This window comes from Trematomus bernacchii, unplaced genomic scaffold (genome assembly GCF_902827165.1).
Source record: "Trematomus bernacchii unplaced genomic scaffold, fTreBer1.1, whole genome shotgun sequence".
Classification (NCBI taxonomy): domain Eukaryota; kingdom Metazoa; phylum Chordata; class Actinopteri; order Perciformes; family Nototheniidae; genus Trematomus; species Trematomus bernacchii.
Genome location: NW_022987588.1, coordinates 3306197 through 3324343, shown reverse-complemented (window position 1 = coordinate 3324343; position 18147 = coordinate 3306197). Strand labels below are relative to the sequence as shown.

The window sequence follows — 18147 nt, the reverse complement described above, 5'->3', positions numbered from 1 at the left end:
TTGAACCATACTGAGCGAATGGGTCAAAAATACGTAAATACACTAAATCCTGCCATCATCCACAAAGTAGCATTATACAAACTATCAAGATACCTTTCAAAGTTGCATGGGATAGGCACTAGTAGTAGTAGTAGTAGTAGTAGCACAACAGTAGTAGAGAGATTTATTTACTCAAATAAATGTAAGAGTAAAGGCCTTTGATTTGATTTTCACAGTTGTCTAATCAAACTCTACTTTCTCTGCAATTGCTGGTCACATATCAAGGTGCCATCTTTAATATACAATCAATGATACCATTTCTTTTTTTATGCTTCTCCACCTGCAACGTATAAAAAAAAAAAGAGTTGCTCCAGGGCCTCAATGCAGCAGCCAAGAAACTAGCCTTGGTTAACAGGTAGCATTTATGACCCCCAATCGAATCACTACGTTTTATTTGTGTAATCATCTGGCAATAAAAACGTCCAAAAGATACAGTACGTTAATAACAACACGTGTACTATTTGGTCAGCTACTCGGCCACACCAAATCAGAGACACAGAAGCAGAGGAATGGTTGTAAGATGCGAAAAACAAATATATTCTGCCTGTTTTTTGTCAGAATAACAGATAAGGGCTGCAATGCGCAAGGATGTTTTTTCAACTAAAACTGAAAAAGAAGATTTAACCAAAATGAAAACCCTGTTTGACATAATTTAACATGTATTATTGTGGACTCTCTTTCTAGTCCGCTCTTTTACTCTCAGACACACACTGCCGTTCTCTACTTAGCCTCACGTCTGTGTACATGTGCAAATAGACGGGAGCACATTTATCTACAAACACATAGCACTGGTCTATTCCCTCAGGTATTGCTGGCAACATTGTGGATTAAAATAGCTGACGACCCACTTCTCCCAGTATGGCATGGCACTGCTGGGCCAGACACCACAACCATACAGCAGCTCACAGCTGGCCTTATTTAAAAATACTTGTATAACTTGCAACTACGACAAAATGGTGACCCGGAAAGTGATTACTCCAACTCAAAGATTAAATACAACAGTAGTTTATATGTAATGATGAATATTGGGTGGTATAATGACATTAGTGATTAGAAAAGTTAGGCAGTAAGTACCTATTTCAGTCTATTCCAAGACCACTCAGATCACTTAACGCTAAAGCAGGAAATGACAGGAAATTAAATAATGTGGATTCAATTAGTGACTCAGACATTTAACATTTCTGGCCATGCAGCTGCTTTAGTTTTCCTGCTTTAGTCATCAGATTAGGTTGATCAAGCCAATGAGAGCTGGATGAAACACATGAAAGCATAACATGAAAGCATAACGTGACAGCGGCAGTGAATTTGAATACACATTTGGTTTATAAACTAAGTATGTGCGGAGCCATCATTTGAGGGCAAAACTTTCAAAATTCCAATCAGTCCTCATGTATCCTGCATATCATGTCATGTAATTTCAACACATATCAGTGAGTGTGACTTAGACGGTCCAAAACTCCACAAGGAACTCTTAAGGACAATTCTAATGTTACAGTATAACCTTTCTGGTTTTGAGAAGAAACACATTTTAATTACTGAAAAAGAATGCTCAAGAATTCTAGCTTTAAATGTCGACTCTTAGTTCACTGACATTGTTTTTCTACCTCCTTCTGTCTCTGAGACAAAGAACAGCGGCAGCAGACTCATAAAGAAAAACAGGACCCAAGGTCATCCTTCTCCACTGCATGTGACCCATTTACCACACACACACACACACACACACACACACACACACACACACACACACACACACACACACACACACACACACACACACACACACACACACACACACACACACACACCACACACACACACACACACACACACACACACACACACACACACACACACACACACACACACACACACACACACACACACACACACACACACCATTTCATGAAAGTTGTACCCAACATGACAATAACATGAGTTGTTGTTTCCACTTTTGAAAGTTGTACCTGATGTCAGACCCAGTGAACACTGGAGAGCAGCAACACTGAAAAGGCAGAGAATAATTCACCATTGTTGAAAAAGGTTAATGGCAAGCATCCTGTGGTCTTGACTTCCTCTGCTGAAAAACATAAGCTCCATCTAAAGGCAGTTCAAGCTGCTCGCCTTTGTTTACTGCCTTTGGAAACAAATTCAAAAGGCAAAAAGTTTGGCACAATTACAATGTCAGTTACAAGGAAATGTTCTTGGAACATTTAGGGATCAGGGAAACAGTTGCATTGTTTGTTACCCTTGTGATCGCCCGCTACACACAGTTAAACCAAACATGAAGCCATGCTCTCATTCTGAGAGGTTTCAGAAGGTTACATCAATCATTTAATGAGAGCCTAGGGACATTCTGGTGGACTTCTTAAGATTTAAATATGACTAACTTACCTTATACTAGACTTAAAGCAAAACTATGCAAGGTGTAATTAATTTTTTGCAGCAGTCTACTAGATCTTTGTGAAAACAGCGACAAATGTTTGTGTGTGTAACCTAGATTGTGTACTGCCAACTGTCGGCCTTTCCAAGCTACTACACACACACGCGCTCACTTCCTCTGCCACTATCAACATCCTCTGCATGCTATGAAACACACACACACACACACACACACACACACACACACACACACACACACACACACACACACACACACACACACACACACACACACACACACACACACACACACACACACACACACACACACACACACACACACACACACACACACACACAGCTGTTGGTTCAGCACATGAGCTAAGAACTAAAGAGACAGGAAGAGGGTATATTCGACTAGTTGTGGCAATGTTTTTATACAATTTCATAAAAAGAAGTCTGCAAATTTAAATTGGAATCAGTGTGCTCATTAACATCAGCTGCTGGGATTCTTTCTTGGAGTATATAACTGTTTGAAAAGAGGCACAGTGACTTTTCTGGCTCTTCATGGCATTTTGACGCTGCTGATATTCTTTTGTCTCCTCTGGTCAAACAGATCATGACTTTGTCGGCGTGATTGATATTCTTCTTCCTCTGGCAGTAATAAAAGAGAAGAAGAAGAATGTGAAAAGGAAGCTGGTCTTACAAATTCATTGTTTATTTGCAAAATGTGTTTTTTCTTCTTCGTTCTTTGCTGATGCATCAGTTTTTCCACCTCAGACCACAGCAGAAACTTTTTGCTATATTTGGGCTTTTGTTCAATTCCTTTCCTTCCAGTCAGTTGTTTTGTTTTTTTATTCAAAATGCGCATAAACAGAAGGATGTGAGGGGGAGAACAGGGGGCAGAGAGGGAGGGGGGAGAGAGGGAGAAGAAAATAAATAGACACAGAGAGAGAGGGACGAGGGAAAGAGAGGGCTGGATGGATGCCAGGTCACAAGGCTTAATCCCAGAGCCAATCGGTCTGCAAACACTGGCTCAGCAGGATGTAGAGACACACACGCAGACAACACAACACACCTGTGTGTGTGTGTGTGTGTGTGTGTGTGTGTGTGTGTGTGTGTGTGTGTGTGTGTGTGTGTGTGTATCACCACAGCTCAGCATGTGATCACCAGGAGGATTTCTCTTGATAAAAAAAGAATACAATCAAACACTGTCAGCTGTTCTGTTTTGAAATAACTTCCTGCACACAAGTGTGTTTGACCAGCACATCCGGTACCATAATAGTAAATACAAGAGTTATAAATAAAAGATAGGCCTAGATAGAGCCTGTATCCATTCAGTCAAAAATCGCTTTTTTTTGTTACACTTTATTGGTCAGTCCAGAGCTTCCCATTATAGAATCTAAGCAACTAAAGGATAACATCAAATAGCTTTTCATCTCCAATCGGTGTCTTGCAATCAATGGGAGAGTGTAGAACTGGTGCAATCAGCTGCAGTTGTAACAGCACACTTATTTTGCACATCAAACACGTATTGCATGCTAAAGGACGAAGGGGATGAGGTGACTACACATGCTCTCTGTCACTAAAAAGTTAGCACTATTCATTTAAGGGAACTTATTTGGACTATCAGTTGCTGTCTTCATTTGAAGTGCAAGCACTGCTTCCATTTGTTCCGACTTTCCAGCTGGTTAGCACAAAAAGATAGTGAAATTGAAACATCTTAGTGCCTAAGTTGACTTTTCAAAATGTCTTGCTCTTTCGACCAACAGCCAAAAAGGTATTACATTTTAATTATTTAAAATGTATTAAAAAAAAAAGGGATTTACTTTACAAGTGCAAGCAAGTCCAGTGTTTGCAGCAGTTCTATTGCAATGAACAGATTGTGGTCTGAAATGCTGCGGGGACTGAGTCCTAATGCCAGCCTCACTGCAGCTGTGACAGCAGTCCTTCCTGCTCACAGTCTTTGCTGAGCTCGGCTAAACACCTACCTCTACTCAGGCCACAGAGATAAAACTGATATCAGTTTTCCTATTTGACAGCAAGTAATACAGCAGACAAGCATATTTCCTAAACGTTCCCTAATACATTGCTTATTGATACAGAAAGTCTACACAATAGCCGATATCCACAGTGTGCTTGAAGCATGGAGAGATTAATGGGTAAATCTCCTCATAAACTGTAGTAATCGGGCTCCATGGTGAATAGTTCTGGAGAGCTGCCCTCCATAAAAAAAAAAAACACTCATCTTGAAAGATCAGGGCTATGGCTTTCACAGTATAAGCTCTCTCCATCACGAGTGCAGTTCATTTGTTCTGCTTTTCTGCTGCGGCAGTCTGACTGCTCACTTTCTTATCTAATCTCTGCCACCGTAGACTGAGTGCCTTATTCACTTACTGAATTATGGGGTTCTCCGGCGAGTGTGTGTGTGTTTTACTCGAGTGATTTCAAATGATGAGGAGAAGACAATAAACTGTGTGTTTGAGGGAACGATAAGAAAGAAAAGGAATGAATGCAGTGATTAGAACAGCTCATGGTGAGGAGAATATTGGCACCAGCTCCCACACTGTAAAAAGTGAAGACATGTTTGTGCCTAAAGGCTTATCTTTCTACAAATCTGACTTATTTTACAGCTACAAACACTTTATTCTGTCTTGCTTCAATTGTGGTTGTCACATGACTGTAATATCTAGAGAAAGAAAGTGTAGCTGGAATACAGAATCTTTAAGTTGAAAACATTGGTTTTGTGGCTTCTTCTACTTGAAAGAAAATAAGAAACCTCAGACAGGTTGTGTGGCCTCAATCCACCTTTGAGCCCCCCAGAGACGTAGTGAGCTAATCAACGACACTGAGGAAGCAAGGTGCCCACTTGAGAACCCCCACCTGTCAACCATCTGCCACTCCCAACAACAAGGTGAATCACCACTGTACAGCACAAGAGAGTGTTTGTATTATTTTTAACTCTACTTATAACTCTATTTAGATTCAAACAGCAAATTATATAATTCCAAACTTAAAAGCACTAAATACTAAAATAGCTCTCGATGATGTGCTTTGGGCTCAACTTTTAGACAACCGTCAATCAATTTTCTGTTAAGCTCGTGTTGTTCAGATCACAGTGGGCTGCAGTCAGTCCCAGCATGCAGCGGTCAAGAGGCAGGTCACACTGGACGAGGTGCCAGTCAATCACAGGACTGACATACAGTACAGGCAGACCAGAAGTTCTGCTGATCAACACGAGCCGGGCGAGTTCAGTTCACAATGAGACTGCAAGCTGAGAGGTTAAAACCATGTCAGCCTCCTACTGTAGCTGTAATTCCAAGTTGTTGTTATGGTTCATTTATGACAGTTACAATGTATCCCACTTTTAAAAACAAGACATCTATTGCTGGCTATTACTGTACATCTAAATAACATTGATGTAGACACTTATACAATTGATTCAGCTAAGGAGCAATGCACCAGTTTTCACTTATTAACAAAACATCTGCTGGATTTCCACTAATCTGGTGTGTTGATTCTTGGTAGTCTGCAGAAAGTGCAGCAATGAGTCATTAGTGTTGGACGAGTGGAAGCTTTGACCCACTGGTGAGACGAGACAAATAGTCAGAGTTTCCCCAAAGTCATTCGATTTGATCGTTAAAGGACCATAGACCTGGGTCTGTATCTAATTTAATTGCAATTCATGTTATTATTGAGGTATTTCACTACAGACCAAAGTGTTGGATATCCTACGCTTCAATATTCAGGTTAAGTGAGCAATAGAGTCTAAAAAGGCAAAAAGATTACACGGTATAAGAAAAGCAGCCAATTCATTGCAACAGTATTCTTCAATTTGAAAGGATAATAAAGTTGCTCCCATTCATTTTCTTTAAGAAACTTTCTTACTGATTGGTGCAATGTTTCAGCACATTTTCATTTCATAATCAGCAGCTATCTTCACCTCACTTGTGTCACTGTCATCTCTGTCCTCATTTCCTCTCCATTCCTTTGTTTTTTTTCTATCTCTTCCTCTTTTTCTCATCTGCTATGACTATGAGGAAGCAGCTGTGCACCACAGACAATTACGTAACAGTGTGTGTCTGTGGTAACACAGGACGGATGGCGAGAGAGACAAGAGGAAGATGGAGTTAAAAAAAAGGATGTTCTTTGCTGACGAACTTTGACCTGCATTGATGCTTCTTACCTCATGTATTGTGTCTACTGGTGTTTTATTTCTCCCTCATTCTTTCCTCCACTTATCCCCCTCTTCCCTACATACAGAGTTACTGGGCTGTGAAATGTGAAAAACTGCCGCATACATGGCAATTCATTATCTTGTCAAACTTCCCAGGGCCAGCTTCAAGCCACAGGGAGAGAGAAAGAGATAGGGAGACATTAGAAAAGAATCCAGTTTACTGTATGCAGCAGTCTTTGCACTAGGTTAACGGGTAACCAACGTTTAATACAAACTAAATCCATAAAAGAAACCATCTCCACAGGAATCATTGAGGAGTCAGTGCTAACTTTATACATAACTTTGCAATACACTGTGGTAATGTGTATCCTGTCATTATAAGTCTGCAAGTGGAGAATGTGGATTATACAAGTACAAGACATTTAAATAATTTGCTGCATTAAAAAGCCTGATGGGATTTGTTGACCTAGGTTTAAGCCATATGGCAGTATTTCCTCCCAGCCTGTGTAGCATACTCCAGCAGGTCCATAGGTCAAACGCTCAGCCTGAGTTATCTCGCAGTGTAGGTAAAGTACAGTGTAAGAAAGAGTTAAGGTTTTAAATAATGCACCTTTTAGGGGCGATACACAACCTGAGAATAAGCTCTGCCCTCGCGAGGGCATATCTTAATTGTGTCCTGGGCTTTTAGCTGGTTCTGAATTGGATGATTTAATGTTGAAAATAGTATTTATTGGTGAGATGTGTGAGTATGTCTACATGTGAGGGTTGAAGCACATGCAATGGTTGAATGTGCAGAATACTAAGGGCGTGCTCTAGAGAGGAAGATGCAGGGCTATAGGTTGCAGGCTTGTCAGGACTAATGGAGACACTGTATATCAGTAACACAGGAGCTCTAGCATAGTGCTGTAACGACACCACAGTTATAAATCAATCAGCTTGAAAAGAACTACAGACACAGAGTACATAAACCATGAGGCAGAATGAGACAGACACTGTGAGAGAATCAGTTAGTATCCAAGTACCGTTAGGCATCTCAATGAGGATGGTTACCTGCATGTTGTCTCTATTTACTGTATTGTAGGAGTCTGCTAATGCTCATTTGTATTCACAACAACCACACAAAGCCTAAACCTCTGCTTCAGCTTTCATTTACCAAAAACCCTTAGTTGTCACTTATTCCCTCTGGCTCATCCGATTTTGGCATGGCTCTGCTTTGAAATAAATTGATTATATCTAATTGGGAAGTCTGGGTTTGCCATTTTTTTCCTTGGACAGACACACAACACACACACAAATCCCTAAAGCCCATAACATCATTCCAGACCTGCATAGACACAGCAATTATATGCAGAATATGGGCTCATACTGTCAGAGGCAACAAGGCTGATAGACAGGCGAAAAAGAGAGAGTGGTGTGTGTGTGTGTGTGTGTGTGTGTGTGTGTGTGTGTGTGTGTGTGTGTGTGTGTGTGTGTGTGTGTGTGTGTGTGTGTGTGTGTGTGTGTGTGTGTTTTCCACATGTTTAGTCATGATGCAAAGCAGCTGATAAAAGCAGCCAGCACAAGGAAACAGACCAGGAGCATGATGCAGGGACTGACAGGAAAGATAAATGACACACATATCAGTTTTTTTTTTGTTAGTGTGTTTGTGTGTGTGTTTGTGTGTGTTTGTGTGTGTGTGTTTCTTTGTCCGTCTGACAGCAAACGGCCAATTACTGTCGAAAGTGGCGGGATGAGTCCTGCCAGACCATAGCTTTCCATTAGTGCATGCCAGCCGAGTGTGTGTGTGTGTGTGTGTGTGTGTGTGTGTGTGTGTGTGTGTGTGTGTGTGTGTGTGTGTGTGTGTGTGTGTGTGTGTGTGTGTGTGTGTGTGTGTGTGTGTGTGTGTGTGTGTGTGTGTGTGTGTGTGTGTGTGTGTGTGATGTGTGTGTATTGGAGTGAATGAGGGAATAGAGGGAGACAGAAGGAACACAAGTGGAAAAAGTGTGTGTGTGTCTAGTCTCAGTATGTGTGTGTGTGTGAGTGTGTTTGTGCATGTGTTTCTGTGTGTGTATCTCTCCTCTCTCAGAGATTGTCCCCACTAGTGCGGATACAATTGACAGAACATCGTTTCATCAGCTTTGGCCTTCCATCCACAATAACAGCATTTTCCATCCAGAAAAACTGAGCTCATCTTTAAAACAAAAACAAAACCAATCTCCCACATAGTATTTCAAATATTTGAAAGGTGGAATATAAATGACGTTTTTTTTTAAAGACAGGTCCATGATGTTGTGAGCCTAGCTTAGCATAGTAAGCAAAGGAAAAATGCTATCCAAAAAAACAAGGAACAAAACAGTCTTCGTGCTTCTGTCCACATGATGAATGTAGTTTAGCTCAAGAATACAAATGCCAGGATTCCCCATCAAGAAGACCGTTTTCAATTTCTCCCCAATACCTTTTATTGCCACTAGTATTTGTCATGTAAACAACTGATGGGGATCCAAATAAACAACACTCACAAAAAACATGTGCTTTCATTCACTTTTGGCATTAGTGGCACACATCTGGTGTCACATAGCTGTCAACTTTCAAACGACACCTTACAGTATACTCTCTTTTTAGTTCAACAGTCTATGTATTAGGCTGAAATATGTACAACTCTTTTCTGTAAATAAAACTGCGGATCAAATGAGTGGAATTACTCCCCCCCCCCCCCCCCTCCAGCTCTACATTCCTGTCTTATAGGCATCCATTCAAACAGCTTATCCAGCAATTCTGTGGAAAATAAGACGTGACATCAAAACCTAAAACTCTATGGAACCTCTCAATCATTTAACAATATGATTACAGATGGAAAAAATGGGTTACAAGGGATGAAACTATGTGCTGTTGGCACGAAAAATAGGAAGAGGCAGTAGGAATTTGTGTCAGTAAGACAGATAGAGAGCAGATATGCAGTCTTGGCTTCATCAGGTCTATAAACACATGAAATGGCATATAAAGGTGGCAACACACACTCACACACAAGGCTGAATATAGCTTCCAATTAACAGCTTCGATTTCTCAAGTTCAAGGGGAGGAACTTGAGGGCAAATATTTGTATCGCCTGATTCTCTGTTATTAAATTATTATGTATTTTGAGCATAAATCCTGCATTAACTCCTCAATCAGGTTGTGAAACCTTTACTCTACTCAGAGAAAGGGTATGTTTTATTCACACAAACCACCAAAAGACCACGTGGTCATCTGGGGTACAAAGAAAATCAACATATTTTCCCTTTAATCTATTTTACAAGTACAGTAAATATTTGATATGTCAGATAAAGGTTAGACGACTGTGGGCGCTCATGCTCAGTCTATATATGTGCTCTATAGTGGCTGATAATGCATAATTCAGTGGGATTATCTGCAAACAAACAGTGGCAGATGTGGATATATTATTTAAGAACACGTCACTAGCTATTAAGCATGTGTCCATCTTCAATCGCCATTGTGTGTGTGTGTGTGTGTGTGTGTGTGTGTGTGTGTGTGTGTGTGTGTGTGTGTGTGTGTGTGTGTGTGTGTGTGTGTGTGTGTGTGTGTGTGTGTGTGTGTGTGTGTGTGTCCAAACATATCAGGCTGACAGACTGGTCTATCGATCTGATCAGTCACACTAAAAACGGCGTCCTCCATGATCAGCTCAGACTGAAATACAAATTCACTCCACCACTTTCACCTTCTATCAGCACAGAGTCTCAACTGTCAATTAAATGCAGCATCAAGTCTCTCTCCATTCAATACAACAGGACAAAAACGTTGATGGAAAGTTAAAAGAGAGCCAAATATTTCAACCACAACCACCTTAAAGTTCTGATATTAATGTTAAGGTAAAATATCCAACAACAAATAAGACACTTAAAGGGGTAAAACAGCTGAAATGTGCTTCTTATCAGATCAACGTGGAGCCCTACATGTCTGTCTCCCCTGGTAAAAGGAAGCATCATTTTCAGATGGACCACCTGGATGTTCTGAGTTTAATCAAAAAGCCATTCATATTACCAATACCATAAATATGTATGGGATAAGTAAGTGGAGAAACAGGTACACATTTGATCCTTAACATACCCAAGTGAAGCCCTAAACCTCTTATCTCCAAAATGTCAATATTTAAGAAAAAGCAATTTTTTTTTAGCTTTTTTCAGTTTTTCCTGCAGCATTTAAAACCTTTTTTTTTTTTCAATCTGAATATCATCATGGGGGATTTCACAACGTCATGCTCATGCTTTTACATGAATGATTAAGAGGTTTAATTAAGCCCTAAGTAGGTTTAAGGTACATCTAAGGGATAATTCGCTCGTATGGGTCGTTTTTAAGCATTTTAAAATACTGTTTGTCCATTATTTAGTACCATTATTGTATAAAGCTCTGTCTGTGTCCTATCTCTCCTCCTCACCATGTGTGTGTGTGTGTGTGTGTGTGTGTGTGTGTGTGTGTGTGTGTGTGTGTGTGTGTGTGTGTGTGTGTGTGTGTGTGTGTGTGTGTGTGTGTGTGTGTGTGTGTGTGTGTGTGTGTGTGTGTGTGTGTGTGTGTGTGTGTGTTTTCTCCTGTCAGCGGACCTTGCCGTGCGCCATGTGAGCGAAAAAAAAAACTAACGCAACTACACGGGGCTGCTGCTGGCGCTCCGGAGCGCTCTAGTGATGCGAAACACTGAAAACACCAACAAGCTCACACATAGTATTTCATCCCAGTTAAACCCCCTTCAATTTCCCGGAAAAGAAAGAGAAAACGCATCATATCTGACCTGCTGCCAGTTCTCCTCCAGGGAAGGCATCGCAGAGAAATAACCAGTGTCATGAACGAGTTGGAGTTCCTGGAAAATACTGTAATTCGCCAAAACATCCATGCTTGACGCAGAAAAGGAAAAGTCAGTAAAGAAGTCCGGAATCCAAACGATGAAACGCGCACTTCTTCTTTCCTTCTTCTCAGACTTGTCAGGTTGAAAAACAAACGCTGGAAAAATCCCAGCTGGTGCAGAAGAGCGCACCTGAGCACTTTAATTAAGAAACAAAAAAAGCTAACCGGAAAGAAATAGTTGGATATTTTATCTTTGTAAATGCAAACCCCGCTCCTCTTTACTCGCTCTGTCACGCCTCTCTCCTCAGTCCGAGCTCGGGGGTGCCAGATCTATTTCCGCATTGCCAGATTGCCAATCGGTCTCCGTACAAGCTGCCAGGTTGCCAGGTTTGCTCCTCCAGCAGCAGACTGGACCGCGCTGCAATCCAGGCGAACAGCGCGAGAGGGGAGGGAGGCAGGGGAGGAGCCACCTGTCAGTCAATTTCATGCGTGACCTAATAAGGTAAATAGGGTTGATGATGTCACTAGCGTCCAATTAAGGAGGCGCTGAGACTGAGGGAATGGGCGGGGTTTCCAGGGATTCAGGGACACTATTGGCTGCAGGACGCTGTCAGTCCGGCCGAACATGGCAAAGAGGGGTGAGTTATTTTTAGAGGCCTATATAAAACCGACAGCATTCCGCTCTCAGTCACTACAGGCTGCACGAGCGGAGAGGAAACCGCGAGCGCGGCTGCTTCGAGGAAACCGCGACAAAAATATGTTAAAAAGCCTAATAATGTGTTGAAATTAGCAGCTGAGCGTCAGAAGCAGCAGCATTGATGTCGGAGAAAAGATGCTGTGTTGTTTTTCTGAGGTGTGACAGCTTCACCACAGCTACTCCTCCATGTGGTTTCCATGTGGTGTCTGTGCGGAGAACAGGGATGCAGTGGAGGGAAGAGCTCAACACGATCCTCCCACCTGTTCACTTTACAACAGTTTATCCTCCTTTTGTTCTCTTGGGGAGTACACGTAAATCCGCTTTCATTAGCATTTTGAAAGCCCCATAATAAATATGTATTCATTCAGCAGTAGAAGAGGTATTTTACTTAAGTAAAAGTAGTAATACTACAGTGTAAACATAATGTCACAAGTAAAAGTCATGCATTAAAATATTACTGAAGTAAAACTATAAATATATCAAACTTGAAAATATACTTTAAATACCAAAAGTAAACCTACTCCTTATACAGAATTGCGTATTTCAGCGACTTGAATATAATCATTACCACTTTAATGTTGCTAAAAGTAAGGATGGAATAATTGTAGCTTATTATATAATCATAAACTACTTTGTAACACAGCATACTGTATTTGGCACTTTATATTTTGTATTAAGAATTTGCACCTTACTAATGTTATCAAAGTAAAAAATACTATATTCGCCTCTGAAATGTATGAGTATAAAAGTGCATAGAATAAGAAATACATAAAGGTGGGGTAGGTAAGTTTGAGAAACCGGCTCGAGATACACTTTTTGTTATATTCCATGGAATGCTCTTAACATCCCGATAGCAATGAATATCTTAAGTGCTTTGACAAAAAAATCCCTAAAAAAATTCATCTGTGGAAGCCGTAATACTGTAAAAAGCACGACCAATCATTTTAGCCGGCCCGGCTAAAATAACTGGATAGCCTACCTGCCTGTCAGCCTTCCATCTGTGCACAAACTTATCTCGTGCCCTCATTGGTCATGTGCGCGTTCGTGTGTGTTGGAGGAGGGGCTCTGTAAGAAAGTGGCAGATTTTTTCCGGCTGTGTATTTTCAAATTCTAGCGCACTCGAGCTGGTTTCTCCAAAATTACCTACCCCACCTTTAAGTTTGTACTTAAGTACTTGCGTAAATGTACCTATACTGTAGTTACATTCCATGAGTGCATGTATTCTCTGCAATTGAATTCACTGTTGCCAAATGTCTCTGAATAAACTAATATGCACCATAGGCTACTGCTGATCTGTGAGAAGACAGAAGAGTCAAAATAATGTAGTCATTATACAATATTGTTAATGAAAGCACTTTTTACTCTATTACATGTAATAAGTTACTTTCGAGCTCTGCTAATGATGACCGTATTACAGGAAATGACACAAGATGTGAAACTGTGGAAACTGTGACTTGTGAACACTACTGCCAGTTTGAAATGAGGTCATTCAAAAATGGCTAATACAGCTATAATCATATCACCTTTGGTAAATAAGAAAAACAAATATTGATGTCAGTCATGTTCCATCTTTAATATAAGAAACGCTTCTAACCTGCTAAGATAATAACAATCTATTCCAAGTTTTTCACACATAGTTAACATAACGTTTACATATTTACTCAGTCAAGCTCTTTTGCCCTGAGATTCATCCATCAGAGTTGAGAGACTGCAGCTTATTTGTTTCCTAAGTACATGAACAACTCACTGACTGTTGCTGTTTTTTGAAGATACACACAAAACCTAGCTTCAAAAATGTCAGCACTGCCTTAAATGAAGTAAAAGAAACAGTTTGAAATAACCTCACTCAGTTTTTTGTTGTTTTTGGAACATTTGGTTTGGTGTCAGGGATTTTTAGGTTCACTGAGTTGTTCTCCAATACCAACATGAGTGCCTGAACCTGAACTCAGAGGACAGTCAGACAGGATGTTTCCTCTGTTTGGTTTGTTATAGAGGATCATAAAACCTTTTATAGGATCAGATGGCAGACATTATTTCCAACCGGCTCTCTAAACTTTTGAAGTGCTGCTGAGTTGTATTAAAGCAGCATTCCTAAATTCATAGAAGATGGGCCTGAAGCTTCTTTGTTGCTCACCCTCACACTTTCTTATTGTCTGCTCCCAATTACTGGTCTTCTTTATATCTTGACATCGGTCTTTCCTTGTCTTGCATCCCATATTTTTCCCTCTTTCTTTTTACTCATTGATTATGTCATCCTGTACTCTACTTTCACTTCTTCTTTCTTTACACTTGCTGTCATTCTTTCATGTATTATCTTTTCTTTCCATTTGTTTCATGCTTGCTTGCTTCTTTTGTTCGTAGAGTCCACTTTTCAGTCCCACTGTTCTCTCTTGAAACCTACCTCCACCTCTGACACTATTAATAAGCCTGACATGAACCGTAGAACACATCTAGCTATACTCTTACAAATTACATTAATTGGATTAATGAGGAAGCAATGATTAAAGGTCAAAAACTTGAAACTGGAAGAAACAATAGGCTTCTGTTCACATTTTGACAAGAGAGTGAAGCATGATGGCACTTTGTTTTGTCAAGGAACAAAAAGCTTCAACTGAAGGAGGGGATGTTATTCAAAAGTAAAGCTGCGTCACCTTATATGTCTGGGGAAGAACACAATAACTTGTTTTTGGATAGTTAATTATTTAGTTTGTTAGGTTTTTTTTCTTGCCCATGCCTATTGCTTATTTGAATCCGAATCTGGCTACATGCTAAATATGTTTAACTAGTCTTACTATATATAAGCTGCATGTAATTTAACTCTTATGTAACTGCATGTGATGTGTAGCCCACACTGACAATTTGCCTGTTATTGAGTTAACACTTTCTTTGTGTTGTTGTATGCCTGGGCTTCTTCCTCTCCCCCTGTCAGCTTCTTCTTCTTCTTCGTGTGTCTCGTGCCCTCAGGGGACGTACTGCTGGTCTCTGAGGACAACAAGTGCCAGATGGCTTCTAGATCGGCTGTTTCAGGACATTTTCCGCATTGATTTTTACAGCTCTGTCTGCCACTGGAGGAACAGAGGAAGGAAGAGAGGAAGGAGGAGATAGCGAAAATGTGTCCGTGTGTGTGACCGTGTGTGTGTGTGTGTGTGTGTGTGTGTGTGTGTGTGTGTGTGTGTGTGTGTGTGTGTGTGTGTGTGTGTGTGTGTGTGTGTGTGTGTTGTGGGGGTGGATGGTTGGAGGAGTATGGATCAATACAACTACTGAGTGCCTGTAAGAGGCTCTTAACACACTCACATGCAACATCTTTGTGAGATTCACATTTAAGTACAAAACAATAATTATTATGCTTTATTCCTATAATTTAGGGTAAATCCCTACCAGCACTACAACAACAACTTATATTACACTTATACAACAACTGCCATAACCACTTCGACATCAATTTTTTTAAATTTTAACCTAAACTCTGCCTTTTTCCACCTTTCTTTGTCTCTGTTGTAACAAATAAAGGTTGTGAACAACACAGAGGATTAGGAGGATGGAAGAACTTTACACTTAATGGATCTCCAGAGGAATGTCATGTTTTCAGTTTCTGGCTCAAACCACTGATCACCATAAGAGCAGAACATATAAAAGCTGTGTGTGTGTGTGTGTGTGTGTGTGTGTGTGTGTGTGTGTGTGTGTGTGTGTGTGTGTGTGTGTGTGTGTGTGTGTGTGTGTGTGTGTGTGTGTGTGTGTGTGTGTGCGTGCGTGTCTATAGCACACAACCTTTTAAAATCTGGGCATCTCAGCCCAGCTCCACAGACACTGAGTGTTGTAATCTTATAATTCTGTTGTGTTGTTTTGGCACAGAGAAGGTTAGGGTGGAGAGAGAAAGGAAAGTAAGGGTAACAAAGACGCAAATCATTTCACCATCTAATCAGGGCTGAAACTCTAGGATTGTTAAACTTGAAATAAGGATGACTATGTCGTTTTTTACTGTTCAAGAATATTGTAGACAAAGAGGAAACGATATATTGATATAATACTTTTTATGTCCTATCTCCAGAAACTCAAGCCCTCATCCTGTTTTAAAAAAAAATGCTGTCCCTGTTCCTCAGAAACAAACCAAAGCCTGTAAACATCTTATCTAGGTTTCTGGTCACTGTCTGCTGCAGTTTCTGTGCAGATGCAACTAGATCAGTTTTTTAATCTTCCACACGTAGAACTGCACCCCCTGGAGCCTTCTTCAGCTCCACTGGCTGGTGCAGAGCCTCAGGCTTTGTGAAAGTTTCAGTTTTTCACATTCGTCAATTATTTCCATCTTGAGTAAACCAACAGTGGGAGGAAAGAGTGTTTAGATACAATATACGGGAAACTGACTGAAGACTTCTGAGGTGTTCAGAGGGTTTTGTAGTCAGAATGGTGGCAGATATTCGTGAAAGCATGACTTCCTCATGCTGTTTTATGAGGATACTGCTGCAGATCCAACAGATCTTAAGTTTATCTGAAACTCAATCACCCAACAGGCAACAATTATCCCCAACCACTGGCACCTTTTTCAGTCTTTACACTCCAAAAGAAGCACGTATTGAATGACTGAGGACAAAACACATTTCTATTCTAGTTATAAATCTTCCATGCATTATATATATATATATTAATTAGAAAGACAGTCAGTAGGGCTGTGCGATTATGGCAAAAATCATAATCACGATTATTTTGTTCAATAATTGATATCACGATTATTAATACGATTATTCATTGACTTCCATTTATTGAACTTTAAAACAAATAAAAATAATAATTTGAACAGTATCTTTTTAACTGTTGATTACCCTGAATGTGTAATTCAACTGAAAAACCAATACAAAAATAAATGAAATATTTACATTTAAATAAATAATGTAAAAATAATAAATACCAATAAACAAGATCAACAAATATTTTGGAGCACACTTCCACAAGCTACTAAACATATATAAATGTGATAAATAAAAAATAAATTAGACCAAAATAAATTAGATCAAATATGTTGCAGTGCACTGTCACAACCTAGCAAAGCAAAATAATTGTTTTTTTCGATTATGTTGTTTTCGTAATTGTGGCAGGCCAAAATCGTAATTGCGATTAAAATACGATTAATTGCACAGCCCTAACAGTCAGCATCTGAATAAGAAGGCCGTCTATTTAGTAGGCAGACTCCTTTACCCAAGCAGACTGTATAATGTTATCTGCAGACTATCAACAACAACTGGGCAAGAATGAGTGAGAATGTTTTAATTATTAAATCCTACAACATTCAAAATGTGTATCCCTGCCTCACATTCCAAAAAAAATCGATATATTCAGAAAAACATCAAGTTTAGCTACTTTCTTTCCTTACATTTTTTAAACATATCCTATGGTCAATGTTTTTACAACCCAGCGTTGTTCCTTGGGGCTTGGCATGGCATACCAATAAAAATGCAGGTCATAGTTCAAGTCAGAGCTGGTCTAAAAAAGTTTTTAGGACAGAAAACTGGAGCTACTGAGCTGAGAGGGACCCTGAAGCGGGCCCCGAGGCTGGAGCTGTCTCCTGCCTCCAGACAACTACATCACACACGTGGAGTGCACGAAACCCTGAGTCCAGGCGGACAACACACCAAACAATACACAAACTTCCTCCCTCTCTCTGGCCCGACAGGAGGAGAGGACACAGAAACCATGTTCTGCTGCGAGAGTCACAGCGGGATCACTGAGCTGGACTTCAGGAAGCAGCAGAACATTTCTGTCTGCTTCAAGAGAACCGGAGGTGAAACCACAAGCTGTGAACCATGAGCAACATGGTGGACCAAAGAGCTCAAAATAACACCGGAAACTGGGCTAACAGCACAGTAGCTGTAGCAATGGAAAACAACAGAAATATTGTGTTTATTTGGGTCATTTATTAGTATGTTACATCCTGTGCCTTCTCCATGTGCACTCATAAGGTCACAAGTTTGTTTTCACCTTCACATTCTGGTTCAGTGCGTAGGTCATGAAAACTTGTTTCCACTGACTTGGATAAAATAATGAAATAACA

General features: G+C 40.3%; 1 protein-coding gene across 1 annotated transcript in view; it reads right to left on the bottom strand.

The window, feature by feature from the left end:
* Positions 1-11801, bottom strand: part of klf7b (Kruppel-like factor 7b) — a 57671-nt gene extending 45870 nt beyond the window's left edge. The window contains exon 1 of the mRNA XM_034128751.1: positions 11355-11801. Coding sequence (XP_033984642.1) covers positions 11355-11456 — 102 coding nt within the window. The 5' untranslated portion in view covers positions 11457-11801. The remainder of the gene's footprint in view (positions 1-11354) is intronic.
* Positions 11802-18147: the final 6346 nt, after the last annotated feature.